The sequence below is a fragment of the Brassica rapa genome, unplaced genomic scaffold, assembly GCF_000309985.2.
Source record: "Brassica rapa cultivar Chiifu-401-42 unplaced genomic scaffold, CAAS_Brap_v3.01 Scaffold0990, whole genome shotgun sequence".
In the NCBI taxonomy this organism is placed as follows: domain Eukaryota; kingdom Viridiplantae; phylum Streptophyta; class Magnoliopsida; order Brassicales; family Brassicaceae; genus Brassica; species Brassica rapa.
This window is the reverse complement of record NW_022610926.1, coordinates 17551-30399: the sequence shown is the minus strand read 5'-3', so window position 1 is coordinate 30399 and position 12849 is coordinate 17551. Positions and strand designations below refer to the sequence as shown.

At 48.3% G+C, this 12849-nt stretch overlaps 1 protein-coding gene across 1 annotated transcript; it reads left to right on the top strand.

Moving 5' to 3' along the window:
- The first annotated feature begins 6618 nt into the window (after nucleotides 1-6618).
- On the top strand, nucleotides 6619-10184 carry LOC117131493. Its single transcript, XM_033283605.1, has 2 exons — nucleotides 6619-7411; nucleotides 7466-10184. The coding sequence occupies exon 2, from the start codon at nucleotides 8701-8703 to the stop codon at nucleotides 10126-10128; it is 1428 nt and encodes a 475-aa protein (XP_033139496.1). The 5' UTR covers nucleotides 6619-7411; nucleotides 7466-8700; the 3' UTR covers nucleotides 10129-10184.
- The last annotated feature ends 2665 nt before the right edge of the window (nucleotides 10185-12849 follow it).

Here is a 12849-nt window from a genome sequence, read left to right as displayed (position 1 = left end):
GTGGAGAGTCCAAGGACCAACGTGCTGATATGTGAACTGATGGACAGCCCACAGACGTCCTGTGTGTGCTGACGGACACACACGTACAGCCACAGACGTCCTGTGTATGCTTACGGCACACACGGACAGTCCTGTGTGGCTGACGACATCCACGAACGTCCTGTGTGTGCTGACAGACACACACGGACACACACGGATGTCCTGTGTGTGCTGACAGACAGCCACAAACAGCCCCGGACGTCCTGTGTGTGCTGGCGTGTCACAACCCCAATCCTGGAAAGGATTGTTGGGACGGCCATGGTTCGAGGAAACGTACAAGCCAGTCTTAGGACATCAAGGCAAGCGTTCCATGGTCGAGAAAGAAGGTTAAGGACATAAGGAAACTTAGACTTAACCTTATACAAGCTAAGAGACAGCTAGGACGAGTAAGACGGTAACTGGACGAAGTGACGAGTAGCTCGGCCAGCTCAATGAAGCTAGGTTTAGTTCACTCCAGCTCAGTCCCTACTAAGTCAGCTCCACTAGCTGGACTACTAGCTCACCCAGCTGAGGCAGCTGAGAGTCAGCTCACCTCAGCTAGACGGACTGTTCGGGATTTAGGCCGATGGTCCGGGTCCGGGTCAGTGGCGGGCTGTGAGGTCCGGCCATGAGGCCATGGGCTGTTGGGTCTTTGGGCAAGGCCGTGGGCTAAGTCCAGGAGGCTTGGGGCGTGGGTTGGGCTTATGACCGACCCCAACCCAATCAGAAGGGCGAAGGGATGCAAGTGGCCGAAAGGGGACAACCCTTGGCCGATGGTGCCCATTCGCTAGCAAGTCGTGCCTGTTCGTGGGGCAAGACTTACCCCCTCGTTTTCTATAAACATGGGGGCTCTCTGGTCGATTTCATTATCCTATTCCAGAGTAAAATACTCATGGAAAAACGTAGAGAGAGAGAGAGAGAGAGTTCTGGCCAAGAGATCGGCCGGAAAAGGGCCGGTCGTGGTGGTTTTGTATCTCTGGCAAGGAGAACGGTTTAGGAGAGAGGAGGCCGTGTGTTATGAATACCCAAGGCGTAGAGAAAGGTATGGAGAAGGACTCGAAAGCCGTAGTTCAGTCTGATAGGGTCAGTGGCGTAACCACCGACTCATCGGCTATGACAATCGGACAGTCTGAACCGGTCTAGCCATGGGCGTTTGGATTGTGTCCTATTCTTCTTATTCTATTCATCCAATTCTTCTTCTACTCCTTCTGTACATTGGCGTGGCCTTGTTGATGTGTTGGGATTGGTTATAACCGTGGTTCTGGTTGAGTAATGAAGTCGCGGTCCATAACCGTCGAGTTAGGCGCGCGCATGGTCTGAACCGGCCTCAGGTGATCCGATTGGATAGGGGCGGTTCTGTTCTGTTCTGTTCTGAACGGTTGCAACCCTTCCCTTAACAGTCAAAATGGTTCATGACTTGTGTAGGTTAAGGCGTGGTCCTTTGGCCATAGGCCGGACACACGCACGGACCAGACAGTCCATACGGACGGTTAGGTCGAATGGTTGGAGCATCTGAATGGGTATGAGATGCCAAGGGTCATGAGTTGCCAAGAGGCATGAGTGTACAAAGGGTACTAGTTCCCAAAGGGTGTGAGTTCCAAACGGTGCCATTGGTTCAAGGCTTAGGCCGAACCAAGTGGACAGTCCGCGGCTGCATAGTCGAACGGACGGACGGTTAGTTTAACCGGAGTGTTGTGTAGCAAGGTCTGATTGGTTGCAAGGCAATCCGGTTTGGTCTTGGGCCTTACTCTCTGGTATGGATCCATGCTTTGGGTCGGATCAGGTAAGAAGGTCTGTGAGCCTTTGGGCCAGACTTATAATTGGTCGATCGCACCAAGATCTTAACCAGACGGTTAGACGGGACTATGGATGATCCGGCTATTGTTGGATGGCTTTAGCCGCAAAGGCTAAGTGGGATATCTTACAATAAACCTTGGGTTGGTGAGTAGGATAGGCGCCATATGCATTATGTAGGGCGTAGACCCACATGATGGCAATGGAAGGCCGGTTATATCAGTACCTGCTAAGTAGACGATGGCTTATCAAGTCTGGTGGTCGGATCATGTTTCATGATGATTGTTCAATGGCCGAGCACTAGTATGGATAGTCACGTTGCTGGAGTAAGAGTATTGATGTGATGCTTCTAGATATCAACCTTGGTGTTGATAGCTTCGAGATTGGCTAAGAGTCATGACGAAGTGTATGGCTAGTACTATGTGTCGTAGACCATAGATACTGAGCCTAAGTGTGATTGTTCAAGGAAGGCCGTGTAAGATCTGATCATGGTTGAATATGGACGACCTGACCTCTGAATGATGGTTCAAGGTGTCGGAACTAATCTGATTAAGGAATGCATCGTTTGGTATGAACAAATCATATATGTTGTTTGGGTTATGTCCCAAAGCCGGTCAGGCCAGATGATGACTCATCAGTTCCAAGTCATGTGAGGATGGATGGTTGATTGACTTAGGATCTAATGAGATTTGACAGTCCAGAATATGGATTGGGTACTATTGCCTATATGGCAAGGGGATGTTTGAGTGTGCATGAGCCGAGAAAGGCCAGACGCAAACCCTTATCCTTTCAAAGACTTCTCAAAGGTTACTTACGTTTGTGGGGATGGTTGGTTGAATGACTAAGTACCTAGGGGAGTGGTTTGATGCAGGAATCAAGATAAGGACCTTAAGTAAGATAATTGAGTGATCGTGGTCCAGCTGTCAAGCAAGAGCAATTCGAGTCAATGAGGACCGATGAGCTAATAAGCTCTGTACATGTGGCAAAGGTGGGTTTAGGGGAATGGAACCTCAGAATTGTATGGCTTGGTTTGGGTTTAGGATTGACCTTTAAGCTAATTGGCAGTTGAGTAAACTGACCAAGGCTAAGGTGATTCGACCAGACAAGTGTTAGATTGGTTTTAGACCAATGGTTAACTGCAGAATAATCCGCTGCGTATCTGTTGAAAGGATCTAGGTTATTAATGACTAGGGAAGTCTTTAGCTAAGATCTAAGTTAGCCCTCGCCTTTAGGCGAAATTATAAATAAAGGGCGAAAATTAAGAGGTTCGGCCAGGAAGTGGACCGATCGACGTGAGGCATCGACCGCGGACTAGGCGGCTGGGATCGGGTCTTACAAGTTGGTATCAGAGCATGCTTGATCATGTTTAGTACAACGCTCTAAGATGATGTGTTCCATACCGAAGTTATTTCCAAAACTATGATGACTATGAAACCTTAGTTGGGGTGAGCCAAGAAAGAGTTGAGGTAAGCTAGGGTATCATGCTTGTAAATGTGGGAATTCTAAGATGAACCAGCTTAGCCAAGAACCTAAAAACAGAAAGGTTGGTCGATCTAGTATTTATAAGTAATAGACGGGTTGGAAGGGATGGAAGCAATGCAAGACTTGTTTATGGATGACCTAAACAAGGGAAGTAACATGGACCAGAGAGTGGCTTAGGTTGAAATAAAGGTGCAGCATTCTACTGAAGTTAAGTGTTATCCCTTGATGGCCGTTCATAATAAATAAAGCATATGCAATATTATATCTGACTCAAAGGAGACACTACATGACCAGTACACGAGTGCACTTGTGATCAGATGGATCAGCTAGGACTCGGTATAAGTCAAGGTAGGTTTCCTTAGATCTAGTAGGATGGAATGAATAAATTCCAATCTGAATCTGTCCAAGGAAAGAATGAGGAAACTCATGATGTTCGTTCCAATCAATGGAAGAACATGATCTTAACTACCTTAGTATGATTGGGATTGAGGTATATGAAAATTGCTCTTGTGAATGGTGTGAGCATTCGCAAAACTAAGAAGCCTTGGAGAATGGTATGGGACATTTTCCAAGTGTGTGGTCAAACCGAGATCGTACTCATCTAGGTATCCACTGGAACTGGAAGTATTGAAGTTATTGGCAATGCCATGAGGGATGTTATGGGACGTTCTTTGTGGTGTGGTCATGCACTGAGATAGTTTCCACAAGTGGATTTGTGGTGTGGAAACACACGTACTTTTCGACACAGAGGCTACACATAGTTTTGTGAGTCCGGGACTGGTCGGAAAGAGTCTTTTCTGTCTGATTTCTGGGGATTATTCGAGACTAGTGAGGGCAGCCGGTGGGCAAAATATGCATTCACTAAGGCTCATGAAAAATATCCCGGTGTGGATCCAGGAGAGAAATCTGCCTGTAGATCTGATCAAGAAAAATATCCACGCGCCTACAGAATCACGAGATGATCCTAGGCATGAATCTGGTTGGGAAAGTATCGGGCCACTCTCGATTACCACAAAGTTCGTGTGCAATTGGAGACTGGAGCTCACCCGATCCAGTACCAAAGTCTGAGTCTGAGCCCGACTCTAAGGAAAGTAGGGGTGTCAGCAGTCCAAGTGAATTGGATGCTTAGACAGGGTTGTGAAGTATTTTTGACCACAACTACCACTACGGAGTATGGCAATTCTGTTCATCTGTCTGGGATCTCGTTGGTATCGAGATCCATTGTCTGAGTCCTGCTTTAAGGAAAGTAGTGGTGTCAGCATTCCGTGTGGATCGGATGCTTAGACGGGATTGTGAAGTATTTTTTTGACCACAATTACCACTATAGAGCGCGGCAAATTCTGGTGATCTAAAAGATCTGTTTGAGGACCCGTTGGTGTCCGAGTTCCCAGATGTGTTCCGTTCGCTACAGAGTGTCCCCTCTAGTAGGTCGGATCCATTTATGATTGAACTGGAACCAGGGACAGCACCACTGTCCTAGAGTCAGTTTCTGTCGGCTCCGGCTGAGATGGCAGAGCCGAAGTTGACCACGTCCGAGAGAGGACCATGGTCGCAGTACAACCAAGTCGGAGTTTGACCTAAGGTTGAGAATGATCAAGTCCAAAAAAAAAGGACGAGGATCAGCCCACGACCTATTCGGAGATGGACCTATGGTCGGGGTGAAACGGTCGAGTCCCTGAGTGGACCAGGACCAGAGTACGATCGAGTCCAAGGAAGGACCAGGATCGAATTATGACAAAGTCCAGTGAAGGATAGAAGTCAAGTCTGAGGCGTTTTTAGTCTGTAGGGACTAAGATCGCAATGTGGCCAAGCCTGAAAAGGTTGTGGCCGGTTAAGGGGATGATCCAGTACGTTGTGGCTGAGGTCATGAGCCTTATTGTCCATGAAGGACAAAAGAACCATAATAATCTGTTAGGACTCATTGTAGGACGAGCAGCCTAAAGATTAGAACAAGTTCGTGAGGACTTGACTGGTACATCGAGTGGTGTGGGGATTGGCCAAATCTACTAAGGCTCGAGTATGCAGCATGTTCCTAGGGACTGATTATGATCTAGTCTTGGACTATGATCAGAGAAAGAATAGAATCTGAAGAAGATGCTATTCAAAGGAAAGACATAGACTTGTTGAATACTAGGACCGCAACCTGGAGATTTCGGCCAGTGACACAAGGAATGTCTTTGGATGGATTTTCAAGTATCACTTGAATGGGTGCTTGATGGACCCTCGACTGTGGTCAAAGTAGACAAGTAAGGGTGCCATCAGCGAAACCAGAAAGGAACACTTGATAGGATTTTTGTGGTTAAATCCTTATCAAGTGGGGGAGAGTTGTACAACGATGGTCAAAGGAAAATTGATCAACGAAGTGGTGATTCGGTGGTTTTAATCATGCTTGTTCTATTCTCTGATCAAGACTAGAATAAGTTTGTTTGGAATATTTTGTCTTGGGACAAGATATAATCATCACCGGATTCGAGGACGAATCCATTACAAGTGGGGGAGACTTGTCACGCCCCCAATCCTGGAAAGGATTGTCGGGACGGCCATGGTTCGAGGATATCTTACAATAAACCTTGGGTTGGTGAGTAGGATAGGCGCCATATGCATTATGTAGGGCGTAGACCCACATGATGGTAATGGAAGGCCGGTTATATCAGTACCTGCTAAGTAGAAGATGGCTTATCAAGTCTGGTGGTCGGATCATGTTTCATGACGATGGTTCAATGGCCGCGCACTAGTATGGATAGTCACGTTGCTGGAGTAAGAGTATTGATGTGATGCTTCTAGATATCAACCTTGGTGTTGATAGCTTCGAGATTGGCTAAGAGTCATGACGAAGTGTATGGCTGGTACTATGTGTCGTAGACCATAGATACTGAGCCTAAGTGTGATTGTTCAAGGAAGGCCGTGTAAGATCTGATCATGGTTGAGTATGGACGACCTGACCTCTGAATGATGGTTCAAGGTGTCGGAACTAATCTGATTAAGGAATGCATTGTTTGGTATGAACAAATCATATATGTTGTTTGGGTTAAGTCCCAAAGCCGGTCTGGCCAGATGATGACTCATCAGTTCCAAGTCATGTGAGGATGGTTGGTTGATTGACTTAGGATCTAATGAGATTTGTCAGTCCAGAATATGGATTGGGTACTATTGCCTATATGGCAAGGGGATGTTTGAGTGTGCATGAGCCGAGAAAGGCCAGATGCAAACCCTTATCCTTTCAAAGACTTCTCAAAGGTTACTTATGTCTGTGGGGATGGTTGGTTGAATGACTAAGTACCTAGGGAGTTGTTTGATGCAGGAATCAAGATAAGGACCTTAAGTAAGGTCATTGAGTGATCATGTTCCAGCTGTCAAGCAAGAGCAATTCGAGTCAATGGAGGACCGATGAGCTAATAAGCTCCGTAGATGTGGCAAATGTATGATCTAGCATTTACTTATGTAGATCTAGATAGAATGGTTTAGGGGAATGGAACCTCAGAATTGTATGGCTTGGTTTGGGTTTAGGATTGACCTTTAAGCTAATTGGTAGTTGAGTAAACGGACCATGGCTAAGGTGATTGGACCCGACAAGTGTTAGATTGGTTTTAGACCAATGGTTAACTACAGAATAATCCGCTGCGTATCTGTTGAAAGGATCTAGGCTATTAATGACTAGGGATGTAGCATCCCCGATCCTAGGTAGGATTGTTGGGACGAGCCACGGTGCGAGGAGACGCACCAGACAGGTCATTTGGCCTAAGGACAAGCGTATCATGGCTCAAATAAGAAGGTTAAGGGTATCAGGAAGCTGAGCCTTAACCAGGATGGATGGAAGAAAGCTTAGGAGACTTGGCCGAGTAATCTAGCAGCTGGATAAGGTCGGGTACAAGCTCAACCAGCTGGGGACAGTGTGAAACCAGCTCATACGGTCCTTGGTAGCTCATGGGAGCTGATAGGTTAGCTCACTCAGCTGAGGCCAGCTCAACTCAGCTCGGTGAAGTGTTATGGTCCGGGCCGGCTTGGCCGGGTCCGTGGGGTCTTGGCCTTGGGAAAGGGAATCTGGACAAGGTTATGGGCCTGATTTTCGAACAGCCCAAAGGAAAGGAAGAGCAGTTGGGCGGTTACTCCCGAAAAGGTTATGGGCCTGATTTTTGAACAGAAGAGCAGTTGGGCGGTTACTCCCGAAAAGGTGCAAAGGGGCAGTTTTGTGCCCTTTCTCTTTAACTGCTTGGTCGATTTCTCCAGGGCAGTTAGGGCTGGCTTTCTCTATAAATAGAGAGTCCCTGGCACAGAAAATGGCACGAAATTTCTTAGGCAAAGCTCTGCCAAACTCATAACTGAAAGAAAGAAAGAGAGAGACCGGCGGTTAGAGAAGAGAACCGTGTGTGGTGGTGTTGGCTTGCTGGCGTGTTCAGAGCGTGGGAAGGCCAGGCCGTGAAGATGGATACCAGACAAAAAGACAAGGAGAAGGAGAAGGAGAAGGACTTGCCTCCAGGGGAGAGAACGCCTAAGGTTAGTGGTGTAGACTGCAAGGAACGGCCCCGGGCCTGCGGATGATCCGTGCGGCCTTGCGGCCGGTTCTCTTGGCAGATGCATCCATTCTCTTTACTTCTTCTGGAGCGCCTGTTCTAAAGTGTGTTGTGATGTTATTGGATTGATTCAGACAGGGAACACTGGACCAAGGCCATGGCCGGTCCAAGGATAAAGTCCTAGGCATTGGCCGGACTGATCTATGGTCGGTTCCGTTGAGATCTGACTATGGGAATCTCTTAGTTGGGAATTATCATGAATTGTCATGCATTTTATTTAGTTTTTGGGAATTTATCTGTGTATGTCCAAATTGGACAGATCCTAGTTCTTAAGGGCCAAACCATGCCATTCTAGACTTGTTGCTTAGATATCGGCCATATGTGTTCATGATGTGATTTATGTGGTTTCAGGACCAGACTTGGACCGTGGTAAAGGAAAGGTACCGTGAAGTCTCAGGCCATGGGAAGATATGTGGTGAATGGGTCCTTGTTGATAAGCGTGTAGTATTGATAGCCTATTGTGCAACTTGTGAACTTATGATAGACTAAGTGTGTAAACTAGTAGATGAACTTATGAATGATGTATGGATCTCATTATGTTATATATATACAATCTGTTTGCCCCTTATGTTTGTTTGTCTTGAATGTTATACTCGAACCTCACCTAAAGGAACTTGAACTTAACACCTAAAGGACCTTAAGAGACCGGAATCATTGTATAAGAACGGATGTTAAGGCCGCGGTTCATGGTTGGGCTTAAGAGGCGGCTGGTGCATCTGGACCAGTTGGGGAAGGCGGGATCAATCCTACCCAAGTGCTGCCTGCCCGAGTGTTGCCTACCCAAGCGGGACTGGTAACCAATGAGACAGGGGAGGCTGTGGCGTCAACCTTGCCTATGGAGGTTCAGGTAGATAACCTGGGCGATCAGCAGGAGTTGGGACGTGAGGAGGAAGGTGAATCCTCCCATGCAGGAGACCAGACCAGTCGGGGAACGGGTGCCTTGGAGGCGGCCGAGCCATCCATGCGCGAGGTGTTGGATGTGGTTAACGCCATGGGCACTCAGATATTGGCTTTCACTCAAGCATTCACCCCATTGGTGAATTCTTCCGTGGGCCAGGTCACACCAGCTCAGGCCACAGCTCAGGCTACTCAAAGGGCAGCTCAGACAACTGGGACCGCGGCTGGTTTAGCTCGAGCAGCCGCACAGGTAGCTCGGACAGCTGCAAGGACAGTTGAGGATCGAGCTACAGTTGAGGCTGATGTGATGGAGATCGATCCGCCTGTTCGTCCAGTTAGGAGAGTGGATTACTTGAGCTTGCTAGCTCACATCTCCAAGCTGGGTACGAAGCAGTTTGCTGGTAGTTCCGATCCCATTGAGGCAGACGAGTGGAGGAGCAGGTTAGCTCGAAACTTCAGTTCAACTCGTTGTCCGGAGGAGTACAAGAAAGACATTGCAGTTCACTTCCTGGAAGGTGACGCACACAACTGGTGGTTGGCATTGGACAAACGCACCAATGGGACTATTGAGCGTTTTTCAGACTTTGAGGTTGAGTTCAACCACAAGTACTTTCCAGCTGAAGCGTGGGACCGCCTGGAGTCTCAGTTCCTGGATTTGTCCCAGGGACGCATGACAGTACGTGAGTATGAGGAGAAGTTCAACCGGCTCAGACGTTACGTAGGTAAAGAGCTGGAAGAGGAGACAGTGCAAATACGTAGGTTTGTCCGAGGCCTAAGGGTCGAACTTCGGACCTACTGCTCGGTTGGACACTTTCAGACAGTGTCTGAGCTCGTAGAGAGAATGGCTATGGTAGAGACCAACCTGGCCGAGGAGGCTAAGCAAAGGTCTAGGAGCCACGTGTCCACTAGTGGTTCCGGGAGTGACCGGAAGAGGAAGAGGGACACGGCCGAGGAGGGTAAAACCTCAAGTGGTAGGCCAGAGTGTTCCAAGTGCGGAAGGCGTCATGGAGGCGAATGCTGGAAGGCTATGGGAGCTTGTACTCGGTGTGGCAAGATGGATCATGCCGCTCGGGACTGTCCAGGGCCGAAACAAGGCCGCAGGCAGGGCTCAAGTGGGGGTGATACCAGGGGATGTCACCATTGTGGAAAGGTAGGACATTTCAAACGGGAATGCCCAAAGCTCCAAGCGGAACAAGAGAAGGGCCGCGGTGAGGCAAGCAACCAGAGCCGGGGCCAGACCTCTAACCCAAGGGTTTACGAGCTGTCCAAGGATGAGGACGAGACTAAACCATTCAAGTCGATCACTGGTAATGATTCTAGGCTTATTCTTTTTCCATTTGGTAGAATTGCATGGTACGGAACCTAGAACCGATTAGATACTTAGATTGAGTCTTTGTAGGGACCCTACGTATTGGTGGTGTGGAAACACACGTTCTGTTCGACACTGGAGCTACACATAGTTTTGTGAGTCCAGGGTTGATCGGAAAGGGTTTGTTCCAAATTGGGACGAGGGATGATCCGTGCATAGTATATGCAGCCGGTGGCCAAGCGATGCATTCCTTGGGACTGGTTAGGGACGTCCCAGTGATGATCCAGGACAGGGTAATGCCTGTGGATCTGGTGGTGGTCCCCCTTAAAAATCACGAGGTGATATTGGGTATGGACTGGCTTGGAAAGAATCGGGCCACCTTGGATTGTCACCAGGGAAGGGTGCAGTTCCAGAGTGGGTGTGGACCGCCGATCAGGTTCCAAGGTATTAAGCCGGCCTCAAGTTGCTTAGTGGTATCAGCAGTCCAAGCAGAACGGATGCTTGAGAAAGGTTGTGAGGCTTACTTGGCCACAATCACCACTAAGGAGGTCGTGGGGGGTGGTGACCCAGAAGGGATACCGCTGGTCAGTGAGTTCGAGGATGTGTTTCGGACGCTACAGGGCATTGCCCCTGATAGGGCAGATCCGTTCATAATAGAACTGGAACCAGGGACGGCCTCATTGTCTAAAAGTCCCTATCGAGTGGCTCCTGCCGAAATGGCCGAGCTAAAGAAACAACTGGAAGAGTTGTTGGACAAGGGGTTCATACGCCCAAGTGTCTCGCCTTGGAGAGCACCAGTCCTGTTTGTGAAGAAAAAGGATGGTAGTTTCAGGCTGTGCATTGATTACCGAGGGTTGAACAGGGTGACTGTGAAGAACAAGTACCCGTTGCCCAGGATTGATGAGTTGTTGGATCAACTCAAGGGAGCCAAGTGGTTTTCCAAGATTGATTTGGCCTCAGGGTATCACCAAATCCCAATAGAGCCCATTGATCTAAGGAAGACGGCATTCCGGACCTGGTATGGTCAGTACGAGTTTGTGGTCATGCCATTTGGTCTAACCAATGCCCCAGCTGTGTTCATGAAGATGATGAATGGTATCTTCCGAGACTCTCTGGATGAATTTGTAATCATCTTCATAGATGACATACTTGTATACTCCAGAAGCAAAGAGGACCATGAGAGGCATCTGAGGGCGGTGTTGGAATGGTTGAGAGAACAGAAACTCTTTGCGAAGTTGAGCAAGTGCAGCTTCTTGCAGAAGAGCATTGGTTTCCTTGGGCATATTGTGTCAGATCAAGGAGTGTCAGTAGATCCGGAAAAGATACAGGCTATCCAAGCCTGGCCACAACCTAAGAGTGCAACGGAAGTCAGAAGCTTCCTAGGGTTGGCCGGTTACTACCGAAAGTTTGTTAAGGGGTTTGCGAGTTTGGCTCAACCCATGACTCAGCTCACGGGAAAGGACGTGAGGTTCGTCTGGACGGGAGATTGTGAGAAGTGCTTCGTGGCCCTGAAGGACATGCTAACACAGGCACCAGTCCTAGTACAGCCAGAGGCAGATCAGCCCTATGTAGTGTACACGGACGCGTCCATCACTGGGTTGGGATGTGTTCTGACCCAAAATGGGAAGGTGATTGCTTATGCTTCAAGACAGTTGAGAAAGCATGAAGGGAATTACCCAACCCATGACTTAGAGATGGCGGCCGTAGTGTTCGCACTGAAGATTTGGAGATCCTACCTATATGGTGCTAAGGTTCAGATCCTTACTGATCACAAGAGCCTCAAATACATATTCACGCAACCAGAATTGAATTTGAGTTAGAGGCGTTGGATGGAGTTCGTGGCCGACTATGATTTAGACATTGCTTACCATCCTGGTAAGGCAAATTTGGTGGCAGACGCCTTGAGCCGTAGGTGGGCCGAGGTATCAGCTGAGAAGGAAGCAGATGAGTTAGAAGAGATGGTCCGGTCATTGCACTTGGACACAATGGCCAGCGAGGACGAGCCGTTGGGTTTGGAAGCCGTGAACCAGGCTGATCTCCTCACCAGGATCAGGCAGGCACAAGGCTTGGACGAGAACCTACAAAAGGTTGCTCGAAATGAACTGATGGAGTACCAGATCACGGCAGATGGAACCATCCTGGTACGAGGCCATGTTAGTGTACCTAATGATAAGGCCCTTAAGGAAGAGATTATGAGAGAAGCTCATAAGTCCAAGTTCTCGATACATCCAGGTGCAACTAAGATGTATCAAGACCTTAAGAGGTATTATCATTGGATACGAATGAAGGTAGACATAGCTGAGTGGGTGGCCAGGTGTGCTACTTGTCAGTTAGTCAAGGCGGAGCATCAGGTTCCAAGTGGGTTATTACAAAGTCTACCTATTCCGGAATGGAAGTGCGATCACATCACCATGGACTTTGTAACCGGTTTTCCTACCACTAGGAAAAGGAATGATGCGGTTTGGGTGGTAGTAGATAGACTCACCTAATCCGCACACTTCCCGCCCTTGAAGAAATCAGATGGAGTTGATCAGATCGTGGTCAAATATCTGGACGAGATCGTACGGCTACATGGGATTCCGTCTAGCATTGTGTCGGATAGGGATCACAGGTTTACTTCACGATTCTGGAAGGCTTTCCAAAAAGCCTTAAGGACGAGGGTGAACATGAGCACAGCCTATCACCCACAAACATATGGGCAATCAGAACGCACGATCAGGACACTAGAGGATATGCTGAGGGCATGTGTTTTGGATTGGGGCGATTCATGGGAAAGGC